Source organism: Diadema antillarum, unplaced genomic scaffold, assembly GCF_040938485.1.
Source record: "Diadema antillarum isolate AM-2024a unplaced genomic scaffold, OU_Dant_1.0 scf00000132, whole genome shotgun sequence".
NCBI lineage: Eukaryota > Metazoa > Echinodermata > Echinoidea > Diadematoida > Diadematidae > Diadema > Diadema antillarum.
The window spans coordinates 1114196-1133267 of NW_027271021.1; the positions used below are offsets into that span (position 1 = coordinate 1114196).

The 19072-nt window shown below is 40.3% G+C and overlaps 1 protein-coding gene across 1 annotated transcript in view; it reads right to left on the reverse strand.

The window, feature by feature from the left end:
- Positions 1-19072, reverse strand: part of LOC139720738 (tyrosine-protein phosphatase non-receptor type 13-like) — a 58068-nt gene that overhangs the window by 38499 nt on the left and 497 nt on the right. The window contains exons 2-16 of the mRNA XM_071632093.1: positions 18622-18803; positions 17322-17480; positions 15485-15580; positions 13282-13387; positions 10200-10967; positions 8839-9080; positions 8515-8589; positions 7229-7403; positions 5826-5988; positions 4204-4492; positions 3384-3569; positions 2734-2807; positions 2158-2249; positions 1124-1380; positions 273-382 (exon numbers count right to left, since the gene is read on the reverse strand). Of these exons, the coding sequence (XP_071488194.1) occupies positions 273-382; positions 1124-1380; positions 2158-2249; positions 2734-2807; positions 3384-3569; positions 4204-4492; positions 5826-5988; positions 7229-7403; positions 8515-8589; positions 8839-9080; positions 10200-10967; positions 13282-13387; positions 15485-15580; positions 17322-17480; positions 18622-18803 (2974 nt within the window). The remainder of the gene's footprint in view (positions 1-272; positions 383-1123; positions 1381-2157; positions 2250-2733; positions 2808-3383; positions 3570-4203; positions 4493-5825; positions 5989-7228; positions 7404-8514; positions 8590-8838; positions 9081-10199; positions 10968-13281; positions 13388-15484; positions 15581-17321; positions 17481-18621; positions 18804-19072) is intronic.

Here is a 19072-nt window from a genome sequence, read left to right on the forward strand (position 1 = left end):
GTTTGCATTGAAATTGTACACGAATTCACGTTTTTGAGCAATTTTTGGTCTGACATGCACGTGCATATTTATGCGCAACTTTGGAACCGCGCGTCCGGGCATCGCAAATTTGGTGTCAAAAGATGCGGGAGACTCGAAAGAAAAAAGTCATGAAACATTGCGGCGATAGCTTCTCGCGATAGCGATACATTGCGCGAAACGTCAAGGGGGGGCCTCGGAGCCCCCCCCCCCCCCCCCCCCCCGGCCTAGTTAGGGTTAAAGGGCGCTCCTACGGCAGAGCAGGGAAAGGCGACGCGAGGCCGGCCCATGTGTACACAGGGTCCATGAGGAGCGTCATTGCCTGAGCCGGCTCTGAAATGGTGACAATGGTCCACAAAGCGGCCTGAGGCCGCCTTTCATGTGTAACAGGGGTCTTATAAAATGAATTTTGAAGCACTGGGTGCCCGACATGAACACTGTATAGCCAGGCCTGGTATAGCACACAAATAGTTTCTACTATGCATCCTGAAATTAAAGAATAAAGGTCTTATTTCATGTGACCTTTTCACACATTTTCCTGTAGTGTTTTTTCGAGGATAATTTCAGTGTCATTTTGTTCACTTTTAAATCCACACATTTCATCGGTCATATTCTATTTGTAATGCATGTGCTGATACATTATAGGAGTCACTACAAAATCAGCGATACATGCTAAGAGCACTGTGATAACATACACATACACACACACACACACACAAGCAGACAGACAGACACACATACAATACTTTAGACAGTTGAAAAGTGAGGTGAGATCAGGAGTTGTATTCTTAATTAGTAAATGCATGTGACCCAAGAGGAAGAAAAAAACATCTGACTTGAGTATAGTATTCAAGACACAAGCCTGACTCTGTAAGGTCATCTAAACAACAGCCAAACAGCTGGGGGAAAACCTAAAAACAGTTGTATCCTCCGTCATCATTAGGCATTCACGATGACAATATGCCTACTGGGGGAAAACAAGCTCATGTCACTCCACCGTGTACTTGCAAACATGAACATGCATCACTTTGTTTGAGACGAGCACAATATGTGAATGTGGTATGCTACAATTCAAACTACATGATCATGATAAGACTAGATTTACCTGTTGTCTCTGGGGAGGGGGGCGTATCCTGATTTCCTCGTATTCCGAGCTCGCCCTCTTCATCTCCGGCCCACGATGCCGCATGCTATCGATGGTGTACGACGATGCCCCAATGTCGCTGGGAACCGAGCCCAGCACGCTGGGCTCATTGCGCCCGTTGTCATCGCTGTAGTCGAGCTCATCGTCGAGTTCGTAGTGGTTGGTGAAGCGGGTGGACCCGCTGACCATGCTGTAGGATTCTGTGTCCACTGGGTACTCTGTGGGATGAATGTTGGTAGGCAGACGGGTTACTTTACAGGACAGACCAATTAGCTTGACATGATAACAATGATGATGATAATCCAATCTGGCCTGGCAGTCCCTTCGGTGTTTCCACTACCCTTCCAGAGGTCCTGCCTACCCTTCCAGAGGTCCTGCCTCTATTAGCCTAGCATTGCTGAGCAGTCAATTTTGCACCTGAGCTACTGGTAATAAAAGACAGAATGGGTGACACATCTTGTTAAAAGACACATCGTGCACAGGATTGTGGGCAGGATCGTGGGCAGGATTTGGACTCAGGACCTCCCGTTTAGGAAACCACAGCCTCATCCACATTACCAAAAAGCTCCCCTTTCTTCTGTCCTCAAAATCTTCCTGAAATAAGGGAGGGCCTCACAGTCTACGTAGAGGCAAAATACAACCAGGATTTGGGTGCATTCTGAGGACTGCAGCCTCCCTTTGATAGCTGCTGAAACTCTACAAACATTCACATTAACAAACAACAGCCCTATGTCTACAGATTTAAAATGACACTAGTACATTTTATTTTTTGTTCTATTCATACCAACAAAAAAAAGGGAAAAAATGCACATACTGGGCACGCTCAATGAAATTTTGGAAGAGGCACGATAAATATCATGTAGACATACCAATTAAAAGCTATCATATAAACAGCAATAAGCACTTTAACTGCTCCATACTACAATGTACCTTTTTTTCAATATCAATGCTTCCATGTAGGGAGATTCAAGATGAACTTGGGAATATGTCCTTACCTGACTGAAACTGATGAGTCACAGCTGTCTTAGACCTCATGGCCATGTGGAACCTGTGTTGGCCTTTACACAGCTGGACCAGGTAATGACCCCTGTGGAACCAAAGTCAGAAGGCTCTTAAATGGCGTTACAGTTAGACGGTGCAGCAATCCATTTATATCCGAGTAGTACATATAGGAAGTGACAGCCAATCAAAAAATTTTCAAGCGAAACTGCACTTAATACTAATAAAATGTACAGACTTTGACTGATTGAAAGATCGAGTGATGTGATCAGTCCAGCACTGCAATAGTTTGAGCACACAATCAAACACATCAAGCAAGCACAACTGAATAGCACTGGTCTAGGTTATTCTTGTTCTGAGTACAAAGAGCTCAATCAATGTCATAAATGTGAGATATGGTATATTCCAGAGCAAGATCTGTCAAAGGAAAACTCAAGTGCATTACATCAGTTCCTCCAAATGCCCCATTTTCGATTAAAAGGTTATTGCAGGAAGGTGAACCTCTGAATGCGAGACACAAAATCAAGAACCCTAACTTATAATCCTTGAAAATATCAACACATCTCACTCACTTTTTGTAGCTCTCGGTGAAGTGCACAAACTTGGTTCCAGTCTCATCAAATGGCTCAACAACAAATTTCTTTCTCTGCAAACATAGAGGAAGTTAACATTATGAATTCATAACACTCTGCAGCATACGTCAGACTGTTAACAATGTGCACAATTAATTGAAATAGCTGCTTCATCTAATCAGAAAGTATGTCACGTAACAAGATCAGATTATTCCATGGCAAGGTGTACTGTGAACATTAAACCCACTGCTTTCCTCGAACTACATCAAAAACATCCTGAATATTGCAAAAACAACTGGTATTTCAATTCATCCATATGATATATTTAAATAGTATTTTTTAAAATGATCTTCATATACATGTATGTATCACTTGGTTGGTATGCATCCAAAGCTGGGTTTAATTATAACCATTTCACAGGCATTGTAGCCCATGCTCATGGTGGTCAACAGAGGACTTCTTGAAGGGAGCGACAGTACCACTTCTTTCTGCTATAAACTTGGCTTTTGGGGCAACCCATCTTTCTCTTGCAGAGCACATGTTATCTTCATTTTATCTTACTTCCTCCAAACATTTCTCTTCCTACATTCTATTCTTACACAACAATAATGCCCATTACAATGATTTGGGCTAGTCTTTGCTAGACTTACGTTGAAGGCAATCTTTTTGGTCTTGTGCCAGGGATGGGCGTGCACCTGCTTGCGGTTGTTTCCCCGTTTCTCGTACACGATGATCCCCCTCGTACACACCCCAAGCCACACTGCGCGGGACGCCTCCTTCTTGTTCTGAGTGACCCGGTGAAAATGGATGCCATACTCTGGCAGTTTTCTTGCTTCCTGCATTGTGAAAAACATGAAATGTTGTGGGAACTATCATTAAGAGGTACACACTTTTGGTAACAACACTCATAATCATAGATTGTAATTACAATGCCAATCAATCTACAAATTCAACAAGGTGCACTGTGATTTTTACATATCATAATGTACAGTGTACTAGCAGAAGACTCAAAACACAAAGCAAATCTGAAACAAGGACTGGATTAAAACAGTGTTTCCAAATAGTTTTCTTTTTGCATATGCATGATTCAGTTGCCTTATAATCAATGCATGGTACAGTTTCACTAAAACCTGCTCTTTAGAAACATTTCTTGCTTAAGAAATGATTCAAGATCTATACCATGACAAACTCTTGACACCGGATGTATCTCGCATCTGTGAAGAAAATGAGTGCATTTGTTGGCTGACATTTTTCGGATGCCTTGAAAAACAATCAACTGATACGGACTCGCAAGTTTGCCAATTAGTAAAGAGTTAGCTAACGATGGAAAGGTGAGATTTCAAAAAGTCAAGCTCTTACACATACAACATTAAAAAGGAAGGTTCTAAAGAAAAGGGTAATGCTTCAAAACTCTGCCCCCCCCCCCCTTCACAACAAAAGATCAGATATGGGAAGTTACGTCCAGCGTACCATCAGATATTCGAACTCTGCCTCAACATCTGACAGGCCTCGCTGGCTGTCGTGCATCAAGGGTAGCCTCTCCCGGATGTTGGCCACGCCCAGCGCTTCTATCGTCTCTGCCGCCAGGTAGTGCTCCGGCAGAAAGTAGTTCCGGGAGGCGCCAGCGTCGTAGTCTCCCATCTCCGCCTGCAGTGCCAGGGCGGCCAGCTGCAGTGCAGCCCGCTCGTCGCTCTTTGTTCGTTCCTCCAGAATGTCCCTCCTGAGCTGCAAATAGTACTGGTGTCTGGTGATTTGATCTCTGTATTCAGAGCAGAAGAAAAAGGAGAAGATGACATCACAATTAGGCCATGAAAAATGATAGGTAAGTTTGATCACATGACCTTCGTTTGTGACAAATGACCTATGTCAGGGTAACATGGACAAAAATAAATGCCTAATCTTTTAAACTTGGTGACTATGATGTGGAATGTCAAAGCAAAATTGGTTAGTTTGTATCTACATAACAAGTAGCAGAGATACAGCGAAACAGGACGGCCACCAAAGCTGCTTTCATGCAGTTTTCATTGACACAAATTCCATATAAGACATCAACACATTCAGACATTGAGACATACAACGTCATTTGCTGCTAATACAGACTTGAAAATCAACTCAATTCACCAGGATGGCAGTCAAATTATTAAGAACAAAAAATTCATAGACATCAGTCCATACTGACACATAACACATGTGACAATAATGTATTGCTCAGGAATTCAAATAAGCAGTGGAAAAAAATGTGAATTACCTTTAAGATATTAATATTACTGCACCAGAGCTGATTATTCTGGCCGCATCAACCATATTCCTCGCAAGTTGTAATGAAGTATGACATTTAAAGGATGTGCATGTGTACACACACACACAGGCAATGTTTATTTCCTCATTCCAGCACTAGATTTTAAGTTCCTGAAAGGACTGAAGGATTGTTTGATTGCTGGCCCATGAAGCACAAAATAAGTGTAACTATGCGGTGTACAGTGTATACACAGCCAGACACACACATACAAACACACAGTTATCAAACTGAGCTTCTTATTGAGTACCAAAGTGTGACATCATAGTCATTCATTGCCATGGAAACTGGTTCTAAACAACCTCATGTAGCCCATAGCAAATATCTGTGAACACAATTGTTGCTAACCATGCTCGAACAAAACACTGCAACATCATCACTGTACAAAGAAGAAAATAAAAGCTCTTCTTGTTAAAAATCTAAAAGTGCGAGTTTGTCCTGCAGCAAATATGCAAATGTTTTCTGTTAGTGTTTCAGTAAAACCTTTTGATGATGGGGAATTAATCACCAACATTGAACAATGTAGTTGCTGATGTACACTTACAGAACATTGGTGTAATCTACTGACTCTCCCTGCCTCTCCTGTTCAAATATATAATCTTTTCACACAAATAATCAAGATATGAAAATATTTCTATTGTTTGTCATAATATTCACTCATCACATGTGTATGACAGATTTACTTCCTTGCATCATGGCTTACCAAAGGTAAAACTATTACACATACACTGTATGGATGTTTTAATGGCTTTCTTTTATGTCTACTGTGCTTCACTTTGCTGGTCAGTTTTCTTACCTGAGTAATGCAACATTCCCAACATAGTACTTGACCCGAAAGAAGACGGTGAACTTTTCCTTGGACCCGACCTTCTTTGACCCCTTCCTGGCTTCATCCTTCCAAGCCTCTGGCCCAACTTTGTAGAGCTTGGTGTCCGCATCAAGGAAGAGGTACTCTCCATCTGTGGGTGAGAATCCGATTTTGAAGAGAATCAGAATGCACTCTCAGAACTCTTAGGGGAGAAAGAGTTCTCCCATTGACCTGTTAAGGAGAGCCTTAACAGGTCAATGGCCTTTGTTTCTTCCTCCACACGTGTAGCATATGGTTTTCATCATCGATGCTGTTCTGTATTGTTTTATTCTTTTACTAAAGTTGTGAAAGTCAATGAAATGAAATGAAATGAAATGACTACCATGCGTAGACATCTAAGATGGACCAATAGACACAATCACCTTTCATACATTGACCTGAAACTCTTACTATAGTTAAATGTACTAAGAGAATTGCACATGCAAAAACACATACACACACACACACACACACACACGCACACATACGATTACCCTCAAACATTGACAGCACTCACATGCACACAGCACACACATACATATGAACACTCCCATTCAAATATTTTTACACGTCAGAATTATGTTTCATCATTGTCGTGGGGCTGCCAATATTGACACCCCAAAATCGGACAGGTTCCAACAACCAATCAGGGAGATAACTGCTTAATACTTAACATGACATCCAAATCAGAGAGATTTTCAAAAAGGGATATATTTCAGTGTTCAGGGAGCCTCCTTACAAATCAGGGAGACTTGGCAGCTCTGTTGTCATAGATCATGACAGAGTTACTGTAAATTTAAGATTGATGCATACTCAATACTTTTCTGAACAGACAGTGTATGTTGGAGGCATAAAACACATACACTCACAAAAGGTGAAAGCAACTCTGATACACAATGCATGCTGCAAACATACCAAAACACTTTAGAATAATCTATCACTGATGTAAGATAAAATTAATTTTACAGTTTAATACACTGTACATAATGAACTTCCACAACACTTACAGACATTGATCTACAACCTTTGTCTCACGCACACATGCTGTTACTTCTCCTTTATCAGATTTTGGGCTACTGTAAAACATGATATATTCGCGGCATGAATTTTTCGCGAACTGCCACTGGCATTTAATGCACATAGTGGAGACAAGATCTTTCGCGTGCACTTTAATTTCGCGAATCTTGGCACTCGCGAAATTCGCGAAATTAAAATGCACGCGAACATTCCTCGTTTTACAGTATATTGCGTCCAATAGGGAAGTTATTAATTCACTAATGTAATGCAGGGGTTTATAAGAAGTATACACAATTAACTGATGAGGGGGTAAAGACAGAATAGTGGATATTTACCTCTGATGTAAGCTAGTCCAAAGTATGATCGCTCATTCAGGCCAACGTGTGATGCAATGAGGTCAAATAATTCTTGACCTGACGTTCCAAGGTCACACAAGAGGTCAAGCCTGCGACCGTTCAGCATGACGGCAGTGACACGCTTCTTCTCGGGAGGGATTCGTCCTGCTTTGCTCTAAATCAGATTGACAGGGGACAGATTATCAATGAGGCTAGTTCAGTGATTCATTTTGTATGAGACTGCCCACTAATCCAGATTGTACATCAGGCTATTCCAAGTCATTGTGAGGTATTGACTCCAAATTTGATTCCAATAGTCTGAACTGAGCAAACTACATTTCAATGAGCTACAAGTTGAAATGAATATACACGATGAAAGAGCTCAGGGACAAAACTGTTGCAACTACATCCTCTCTATGTACAACATAATTACTGCAAAGATTGATAAAATTACATAAAAATTACATAACAAAGATTAATAAAATTACTTTAAGTAAAAAAAGAGGGAGTGAATAAGAGAAGAGTGTATGAGACTGTCAGTGTGTTGTGATATCAGTGAGTAAAAAAATTACACTATAATGTACTGGTGAAATTTCCCTGACAGAATATAACCTTTAGCAACAAGGAAGAGAAGACACAGGCAGTAAAATCAGCAACATCTCATGTTAAACCATAAAATGCAAATGTACAGAATACAACCTATATTTGATTTCACCTTGATCTAAGACAACAGAATACTGCATGCATAACTTCAGAGAGGACACAGTATGCCTATCATCCAAATACTGACAACAACAGTAGATATCTGTCACTTACTCTCCATGTTGAAGAAATGGAGATAGATTATGGTATGCAGTGTATGTCTGTCTCATGTTCTTTAATCAACATCTGCTCAGATTGTAAAATACCAAGTAAATTGGTGGATTTATTCATAACATAGTTATAAATCTTGGCAGGTACTGAGTTACGTTAAAGTTATTCTCCGTATGTAGAGAGTACAATTTATACCATGCTGTAGACTCTGAATGAAAAGGTTCGGCAGCACAAATATAAATATATAATACATATCAAAGCATATCAACAGGAAAAGCAATCTTTCTCTTTCTTCAAGGCATTCATCAAAATGGATGTGTCATATTGAATAAACAAGAGATCTAAAGTTTCAAGACAGCTTGTGGACCATCCTAAATAATGCTTACAGCGATTCCTTGTGAAACACAGTGAAAAAAAAAATGTCTCCAGTAATTTTGATTCAAAAAAAAAAAAAAAGCAGTGCGATTTCTTACCATGAATGACAGTGGCATGGTGATAGATTCATTAGGTTCACTGCTCATCACAACAAACTCTGGCCCGAAGAATTTCTGCAGAGAGAAAACAGAGAAACACTTGAAGAGACATGGAACATCTTACCAAGCAGGCACAAAGGAATCATTATCAGACATTTTGATCAAATAAAAGAGATACCATTTGAAAGCAATCTGCAATCTGCAATCTGCAAAAAAAAAGAAAGGTTTGTTGAATGGATACTACACAGCTACTAAACTAGCCACGGATGCCTGCAATACTTATAAATGCATGATTATACATGTACTTCACACAATGTTCCTTACCTTGAGCTTCTTTCGGGAATGTACAGAATTTCTCCTTCCATCGTGGCTGGATGTCCCACGTAGTCTCCTCTCCAGAGATGCATCTCTGCTGTTTATGCCATCGTATTGCTCATGCCTTGCCCTCTGGTGAACGTCTGGGACGCTCTGGCTTGAGCGCTGCGGGGACGAGTGAGGTCGGGGACGACCAAACTCCAGCGACGCTACCGATGAATACTGTGAGTACTGGTCTGGGTGGTAGCTCCCTTGAAATGGACAATGGGACCAAGATTTGAAGAAGCGGCGTAGCCCGAGGTTAGTGGGTACACTTACTGAACTGTACATTATCACTCTGGCTTCCGTTTTCCGTTTCGTTATTAAAAGGAAAACTTTAAACCAGTCCTTTACAGGTATATCAAATAATTATGTGATGGCCAATATACATCCAAAACATGAATGTTGCAGTGGCATCAGTATTTTTTTGGCAGCTAAAGTTCATGAAGTTGCCGAAACAAAGGAGGAAAAATATGGTGCAGCATGATCGATCAGTACTGTTCGCTTGACTATGATACATTGGACTTTGAGAAGATATTTTGGGCTATGTCAGTGTCCACCGCACACGCATCCATGAAGCATATTCCCACTTCCTTAGAGTGTTACTCATGAATTTCTTGACAGTTCACTTTGTGACTCATGGTGAATAAACTAAGATTGTGTAGGAAAGCCTGACATGGTTGAGCCAGCCAGACAGTAATAACAAGAATAAAGGGAATACAGGCAGTATGATTTTTTTTTTTTGTCGGGGGGGGGGGGGGGGGAAATAAACATCCGTCTATACATCTTCATTCTCTTTGGGGACATACTCTAATCAAAAGTTTACACAGTATCTTTGTTGCTATTTTTATTGTTGCGTTTTATGCAAATAAGTCTCTGCACATGATGAGCAATTCACAAAACATTTTGAAGTTTAAACTTGATCAAAAAGCATGACATACACAATTCATCACACTGAATATTTAGGAAACAAATTGCTCCCTGTTGAATCTGCTTCTTATGCTCTCATAGATTATAAGAGTTTGGGGGCTATGCTGCTATAAGCATCCTAAAGAACACTAGAGGATATCAAACGATGCATACACGAGGCCTATGATGAAGAAGAACAATACCAGTTGGGGGGGGGGGGGGGGGGGAGGGGGGCACTTCATAGCATTGTTTCAACACACTGCACAGCACATGATGTCCAGGTCACGTAGAAGATCACATTTACCTGGATGCCAGTCTGGGAGGTTGAATGTATGAGACCACAAGCCAATAAGAGCACAGCTGGCAAAGCCATCATTGGATAAGGTTACAAGAGTTGATATGACTGAGAATTATGTCACTACCTTGTTGTGCAGACTCCACCGATGCTAGGGACTTGTAGGACCTGGATTCTGACCTGCGACCCCCATAATCGCTGGCATCCCCACTTATCGTCTCACTCTCGCTCTCGTAGTCGGACACTGATCGAGTGAACTCCCGGTGATACCTTGGCCCAAGGCCAAGCTGGTCCCGCAGACGGCCTAGCCTCTCCCGCCTCTCCCGCAGCCGTTCGTACACCAGGTTCGTTCGCAGCGATTTGCTGCGGTGCGTGGGCGACCGCTGCTTCGAGCGGTCACCGTGCCGATCCGGTATGGGCTCATAGCCCCGTGACAACGAGGAATGCCACTTCCTGTTGGCTTCTGATGATCGCCCTAAACTTCCACTTTTTTCACGAAGGGGCTCGTAGCCATTTGTTTTTGAGGATGTGCCATTTTGTGGTGAGAAAATGTCTGACATGTGATATGAGCGACCTTCTGAGTGAACGGTGCCATGACTGCGGTTCCCCTTCCGTGATGCTTCCCTCTTGTCACTAGGTATTTCTCGCGACACACGGTTCGACCTGCTGCGGGCCATGGGGTCTTTGTGGGAATGTAGATCGTCGCAGCTGTCCTGAGAATCCATGGTGCTGCTGCTCATGTTGGAGTAACCCCCACGGCGGTGTTTTGACTTGTGAGAAGAACTCTTCCGCACGTCTGGCTCATCATAGTCGTATCTCGTGCGGTTTCGCTTGGGGTCGGTGGAATCACTGGAGTTGAGCTGCTGATGGTTGCGCTTTCCTGGGCTGATTCGGCCTTCACAATGTAGAAACAAAACATTCACAATTATGACTCTCAGCTGTAAAGAACAAGTCTATATTCAGCTCCAAAGTAGACTTTGGCTCTGAAATGGCATGTCATTAGCAGCAACCAGATCACATGAATATACTCTAATTGCAGAGATACTACTTTACCAGTGGGTTGAGTTATTTTGTTTTTGTTTTTATTTGAAAGTCAGAAAATACTACAAAATCAAGTAAAAAGCAATTAAAAAGAAAAAGATCCTATCTGTAGATAGGATTTTTTACTTTTAAAGTATAACATATCTACATAGAGCTTACATAAGCAAGTCCATGCATAGACAGAAAAATAGCTTGAGAAAAAAAGCTTGAGAGAAAATGTTTCTGCACATGAAGCAAAACACACACAAACATACAAAAACAAAAACAAAAAAGGCAAGGACAAAGAAAATAATGCACAGTTCAGGCAATATACATTGTGAGTTGTTTCAATACCATGAACATGCAATCACTTTGTGAGAGTTTTCTTATGCAAACACATGATATGAAGCCTAAGGTATATATTTTTTTTTCTAGCTGAACACAACATCTGTGTGTTGCATCAAATCATTACACACGAAATATTTCTGACAATGAATACACATACACAAAAACAAACACACACTACAAGGTACCATGTATGAGAGTGCATGCAGCAAACAACAACAACAACAACAACAAACATCCAATTCAGAAAAAAAAAATCACAATTTTCATCTTGATGTAAACTATGAAAATGTCTTCCCCTACACATAAGAGTTCTGGATTTGCCTCTACCAATAATACTTTCATCAGTGCCTGCATTAGGACTGTTCCACTGCTACTTTGTAAGAAGGAAACTGAAGTGCTTGGATACAGTACCCTAGTATCAATGTATAGGAGCAATTATGTGAAATGAGAAGCAGTCGGGCGTTATATGACCTGGGAGGAGTGAATAGGGGCAATTCACCATCCACCCCACAAAGAGTTAATCCGTGGTAATATTGAGGTTGTGAGCACAATAGACACACCCAGTCAGTCTTTTCTCTTTTCTATTCAACACTGGCTTCATCCAGCCACCTTCCTGTTACATAGGCAGGTTACCTATGAAAGCTCAATAACATCACTACAATGTAGCCAAACCCCTTGGACACTTTAAAACCCAGGCACATTTGCTGACCCTGTACATTATACACATGATATCAAGCTAGGCATTATTACTGTACACATCATTGATACTCGGGTGTACCACAAGACTTTATGGGCTTAAGAAGCCTTGCTAGTAAATTCATTCATAATCTCACGTTAAGCATCTTTACTTCAAAGGATGAAGCACACCAGTCTACAGAATATTTCACAGCTACACTTGCTGTATCATCAACACATTTTACTGCCCTTTTCCTTGGCAATTTTTGTGTTATACCTACATTGTGTACATGTATCTCTTGAACAGTTCCACTTCGACTTCAAGCACAATTTGTTCAACCATGTGTAATCCATTTTCATAATATATTTCTTCCTTTTACTAACAAAGAACTAGCTTGGCATGCTCTCTGGCATTCTAGATTTTTACACAAATTTGATCTCCAATGTAAACACACACACACATGCAAACACACATTCTCGTAAGATGCTTCAACTTGGGAAATGATACTTTACTTGAGGTAACCAGTCATATTCCATTATTCCTGTTTCTGAACAAGTTGTTTTTCTTTATTCAAATAAATTGACTAATTGAAATTGAAAACCAGCAAAATATCTCAATTCAGTTACGGTAAATAAGTAAAAAAATAGGCTTCATGTAGTGTGTATGTGCATACACTATACACAACAATGGAGGATACATATGTAAAATGTTTTGAATTTCCCCATTTAAATAGCGTAAAGTACAATTGTACTTTCACCTACATACATGTCCTAAATATTTTGAACGGGCAGATGCATTACATACACCTAAGCTACCCCTGTAGGGCCTTAAGAGGGTGCTTTTTCATTTGAATACTTTGAACAAACAAGCATATGCCCAGTGTGAAATGTATCCCTGGTTGCCTGCAGTGAAACACTACAATGCCCCCCCCCCCCCCCCCCAATTGAAGCCATTTATGAGACCACACACGCACACACAAAAATACCTGACAATTCATAATCTGAAAGAGTTATGATAAACTGTTTGACTTATAATCAACCTACTGTACCTCATTTCATCTGAACTTCATCCAAATCATGAAGTCTCACATTAGCTATTAAATATCCATCCCACAGCCACCACTGACAAAAGACTGCCATATATTCTTACTTCCAAGCTCACAAACCTGATCTTTTCTGTTCAGCCGATCGGCTGCCAAACCCCGGAGCCCCCGTCACCGTGGAAACGCTGTTGTTTGTATTGCTGTTGAAGCTATCCGTCATCTGATCCAGCTGCACCAACAGAGAGAGTGTGCACAATCAATGAAAGGGAGCATTCCATGAGAAGGGCTCTAAATGGGAATCTACCTAGCCTTCATTTGTACAATTTACAGCCATGTTTAACAAAACTATCAAGTGTTTTCTATACGTACATTTCTAATAAAATGAAGTCCTTTTCTCCTAGGTAAATGAGAGCTTGTACCAAATAAATTGACCAGCAGTTTCTTATTACGATAAGCAAGGATTCCTATGTATCACCAGTATGGTTTGTCTACGATTTCTAGGCACTGCTGACACAGAATGGCCAGCTATGTCATTGGTATGGTGTGTCTAGGACTTCTAGAACGAATGACACAGAATGAATATGGCTTCACACGCTGAACACCTCATGAAATGACATATCTTTGACAGTACATTGCAACGTCACAACCCTCCCATTATCAATACACATACAGCACACATTATGCAGAAATCCAGATTCATCACACAATATGTTTGCATTTTTGCAGAGAACAAATGAGTGTACACAGATTAATGCATAAGATTGTAATAAATTCCTACATGTAGTCGGGTTTCATTCTTTTTCTTACAAATAATACATTATGTTACACAGATGTGAATGTTTTGAAATATCTGTAGAAATATGTGGTGAAACTGGCAAGAAACACAAATCAACAGAAATAACAAATATAAGCAGCATTTCCTAGATCAAAGGAAAACTAGAAATGTCGCTATGGCGACTGATGCCTCCGCCATAATGCATGATTCTCCCAATAGGGGTATAGTACAATGTCTTCACAATGTGTGATCCATGACAGTTTCACATAACTGGCTAAAAAATAAAAATATGACAGGTTTGTCAGAAATGACTTGAATGTTCACTTTCCTTGAACTGGGTTTGCTATAATTGTCGAAGAGTGCAGGTACACATATTTGGGGAATTGAGAATTTTTACTTGAATTCTGACAGACCCTTTTATAAGTTTATGCATTGAGTAATTTCCAAGGTATGAAGAAAGAGTGCAATTACAGTACAAAATAGATTTTTTTTTTTTTTTTTTTTTTTTGGGGGGGGGGGGGCATTGAAACCTGGCCTTTGACCCTTAACCTTTGACAACCTTTGACATTCTGGCTGGAAATTTCCTGGAGAATCTCCATTAGGTAATGCATGTATATATTAAGTTAGCAAACTAATAATGCAAGCATTTTATATACTAGTGTATGAGGGAAATAGTAAAATATTGAGGAGTTGACCTTGACCTTTGACCCCATGACTATTGACCTATGACCCCTAAATTCCCTAGATAATCTCTGCCAGTCAGTACATGCGTATGTACCAAGTTCCATGAAGATACATTGAACCATTTGTGAGAAAAGTGATATTACAACATTTTCACCTAACCTTTGACCTTTTGACCTTTGACCTTATGACATGAAACTCTTTTAGAATCTTTATGCAGTAGTACATGTCTACACCAAGTTTCAAGAAAATACCTTTGGGCATTGCATAGATATGGGGGAAAAAGCAACATTTTCAGCATTTGACCTTGACCTTTTGACCTTTGACCTCTTGCCAATGTCACTAAAATCTACTCAACTAATTGCCCCATTATACATCATCCTTGGACCTAGTTTGGTGAAAGCTGCTTCATCCAGTTTTGAGTTATCACGTAAACAGATAAATTTCAGGATTTGACCTTGATCTTTGACCTTTGACCTCAGTCCGATTTCACTAAAAAACTAATCAAGTAATTGCCCCATCACACATCATCCTCCGACAAAGTTTGGTGAAATTTGCTCGATCCAGTCTTGAGTTATCGCGTAAACGGATACAATTTCATGATTTGACCTTGACCTTTGACCTTTGACCTTCGGCGGATTTCACCCAAAATCTAATCAACTAATTGCCCCATCATACTTTATACTTGGACCAAGTTTGGTAGAATTCAAGTCAATATTACTCAAGTTATCGCGTAAACGAAAGCGGACGGACGTACGGACGTACGGACGTACGTACGGACGGACGGACAACCCGAAAACATAATGCCTCCGGCACCACTTCGTGGCGGAGGCATAAAAATGTAAAAGAGAAAGAAATAAAAGAACTTACTGCAAATATGCTGCCAAGAACAATCTTGCTGAGCTGTATGATCTGCCTGGCATACGGCATGCCATAACCAAGACTGTTGGCATGGATCGTGCAAGCCTGTTTTTAAAAAGGGAAAGTTAGGGGCACTCAATGTAAGCATAACTACCTCAGAATATGAACTTAACACTGACCTGAAGATATGATTTGATTCACTGACAAGACAATACACAAGCTAAACCAAATTCTTGACTCTTTGTCTTCAAATATATGTGAGTGATAAGACTATTTCCATGAATATGATATCCACCTATAAACCACTGAAGAATACAGTGAAGTGAAAATCTTCAAAACATTATTTCATGATCTTGACATATACAGAGCTCAACATGCTAAACTTCCCATATCTAAGCTCATGCATACCATATCTTTTTGAGTACAATACAAACACTCTTAGGCAGCTTTATCATAACCTATTTTTAATATACATTGTACCAAGGACTAGACTCTATAACAGTCATAGTAGTGTGAATTTCATACAGTGAATATCATAAATCTTTTTAATAGATGTTGAATTGAAACTTTGTGACACCCTTACTGTGCCCTGGCACTTAAAGGCATAATTTACCATTTGCAGATGAAACTAAAACCCAACAGTAGTGCTTTTAAATAGTTTCAGAATGAGAGTTTGGGATAGAAACAACCATTGTAAAAATTTGAATCCGTATAATCAATGTTAGGTACTGTTAAATAGACAAAATGTGAACAATAGTTATAATAAAAATGTTGCAAGACTAAACCGTCTACAGTTATGGTTTAATGAGAAAAATACTGATATCTCCTTATATTCTAAGCTTTATTGCAAAAATGTTGGCAGGATGTTTTGTGATACAACAGACCTACATATATGCATCAAATGTGATATCTTGAACATTTTTTAAATCACTGTTCCCAGGTAAACAGGACCTTTAATGCTACTAGCCAAGCTTGTGTTTATCAGCATTTAGTAAACCATTCAAACTTGACCTAGTTGTACACAGTTAGCCAGCCCCACTCAGATGTAGTGATGGGCAACAGTCCAAGGAGAAGACCATGGCAACACAATAGGGATTAACGGGGATTTGGTAATCTCTATTCATGGGCAATTAGTTTCTAGATATCTGTGCCAATCGGGGAAGGAAGCGTTCCAGCTTGCATGCCAATCAAAGAAGAAAGCACAGTAACCACAGTATACCAGTAGTAAATGGTCACGAGTGCAATGGCACAAGATTTTGCACAAGGTGGAAGATACAATAGAGCTGTTATATTCAACGAGGTGAAACCAAGTTGAACAGTGTGTCTCATCTTTCATCTGTGTGAAATCTTGTTCCATTGCACAAATAAAGACCACATACAAATTGTATGCTATTTGTTCTGTACAACATCTCACACGTCAACAGATGTGGTCCACACCAATTCTTGAAATTTGTACAGAAATGGCAACCATTTACTAGTGAAAGGCGAATGGAGGGCAGAGTACTGTCAGTCCTATGCGACAGCGTTCAGTGGAAGTTGTTGACAGTTAAATGATGAGTGAATGAATACTTTACATTATCATTAGACAGTAAATTGGTGACGCCAGCTGTGCACTATCCATTTTTGCTCAAACAATATTGTACACCTCAACAGCATGCAATGGTACAGATTGTACTTTTACATAGTGTAACTGCATGTCACGTGATGAGCAATTGACCAATAAGAAAAAGCTACAGTAGATACTTTAAATGTGTTGTATAATAAGGGTTAATACCACCCTTTGGCACATGGAGACAAAGCCATGATCAATCACATCACACACACGCTTAAGTATGAAGCACCATACCTCAAGTATCTGCATGAGGGCCATGCGAGTCGCGGGGTTGTTGTCCGACATCGCCATTAGGAGGGACCGCAGGGCTGGGCTAATGACGGAGCTGCTGAAGGGCACACGCATGTAGTCTGAGGCCCAGAGGAGGGACTTCCCCAGGGCATAGATGTACATCTAAAGACACAATAGCCATGATACAGAAATGCATCTGAACCCATCCCACTAAAGTCACAACTTGCTATGCTATCTCATTTGTATTTGACTGGGGTTTTTTCTCCCAACATTGACAAGTTGTAGGCTACACAACTCACTCAAAGACCATTGTACTGCCACATATATATGTATAAAATTACAATTACTGGTACATGATCCTTATTCACAGATGATTATACAATGTAAGCTCAAAACATTAGCTGAGAAAGCAAGATAGTGGTTCTGCTGATTGATACTGGTTACATGATTACTTTGCACCATACAGTGATATGATTCTGTGTTGAACTATAGCATCAACTTTTTGCAAGCTATGTACAGTATATTAAATACACACATTGCTATACCCTCTTCATTTAGCAATGTATCATGCCCATTCGAGTCTGTACACATGTAACCTGTAACTGCTAACAAAAATGTAAATCATGGCCGGCGGAACCGTGGGGGCCTTGGGGGTTTGGGCCCCCACACTTTTTGTGCACCATACAAAGGAATACAAAGGAATACAAAGGAATACATAAGGTGTTATCACTTTGGGTCCCCACACTTTTTTTAACCCGGAAGTACGTACACGTAAGTGGCACTAAACAGAAATAGATAGAGATCTTGAAGTGTGAGCGCGGTAAGGTTATGTTTTTCCACTAAAGACCTTTTTTTGTTTTTTTTTGTGGGTTTTTTCTTTTTGCTTGTCAGCTGAACAAACCCGGAAATGGAAGGGGAGAGATGAGCTGAGGACCTTTTTTTTTCTTTTCTTTTCTGTTTTCTTGTGAGCTGAAGAAACCCAGAAATGGAAGGGGAGAGATGAGCTGAGGACCCCTCTTTTTTTTTTTTTTTTTCTTGTTAGCTCATGAAACCCGGAAGTGGGGCCCCACTTTTGAAAACGCTCCTGTAAATATATGAAATATAACAGCAATGCATATTGCATAGGAAAATGTTAGATCATTGACCAAAAATCTTAAGAGTAAACAAAAAATGTACATTTGTGATATTATTAGACAAGCATCAGTGCATAAAAAAAAACAACAACTGTAATTTATGACTGCAAAGAAAAAATTCAGTAAGCTTGTCCACTCAGTACTGTTTTCACTGGTGGATGAAAGTTTACCTTTTCTACGACTGCATTGGAGAATGAGGTGTGCCCGCCAATCCCCTCAGGGGGAAGGTAGTTGGCAATATTGGGAAGGGTCACGTCGATGCTCTCGGCAAACTTGACCGTGCCACTGGGGTTAAAGAGGATTGTGTACGGACTGACCACAAAACTCGGGCCGTCTGCTGCCACCGCATGACCTGCAGAGAACATCACACCATGTTGCATCAAATCAACTTCTATTTTTTTTGGGGGGGGGGATGGAAGTGGGGGTGATCACACAAATAGTGCACAGGTAATATTGTGCTCGTACATGGAATGCAAGTTCCGATTCAAATCATTCTTAAACTTTTATCTCCATCACAATCTAAAACAGAGAAACACTGCAGGACACAATATTCTCCTTTTAAGTATGTCTGATGTCACCTGTAAAAAGTGATGTACTGGTACTCTTACAAGTATTTCTGCA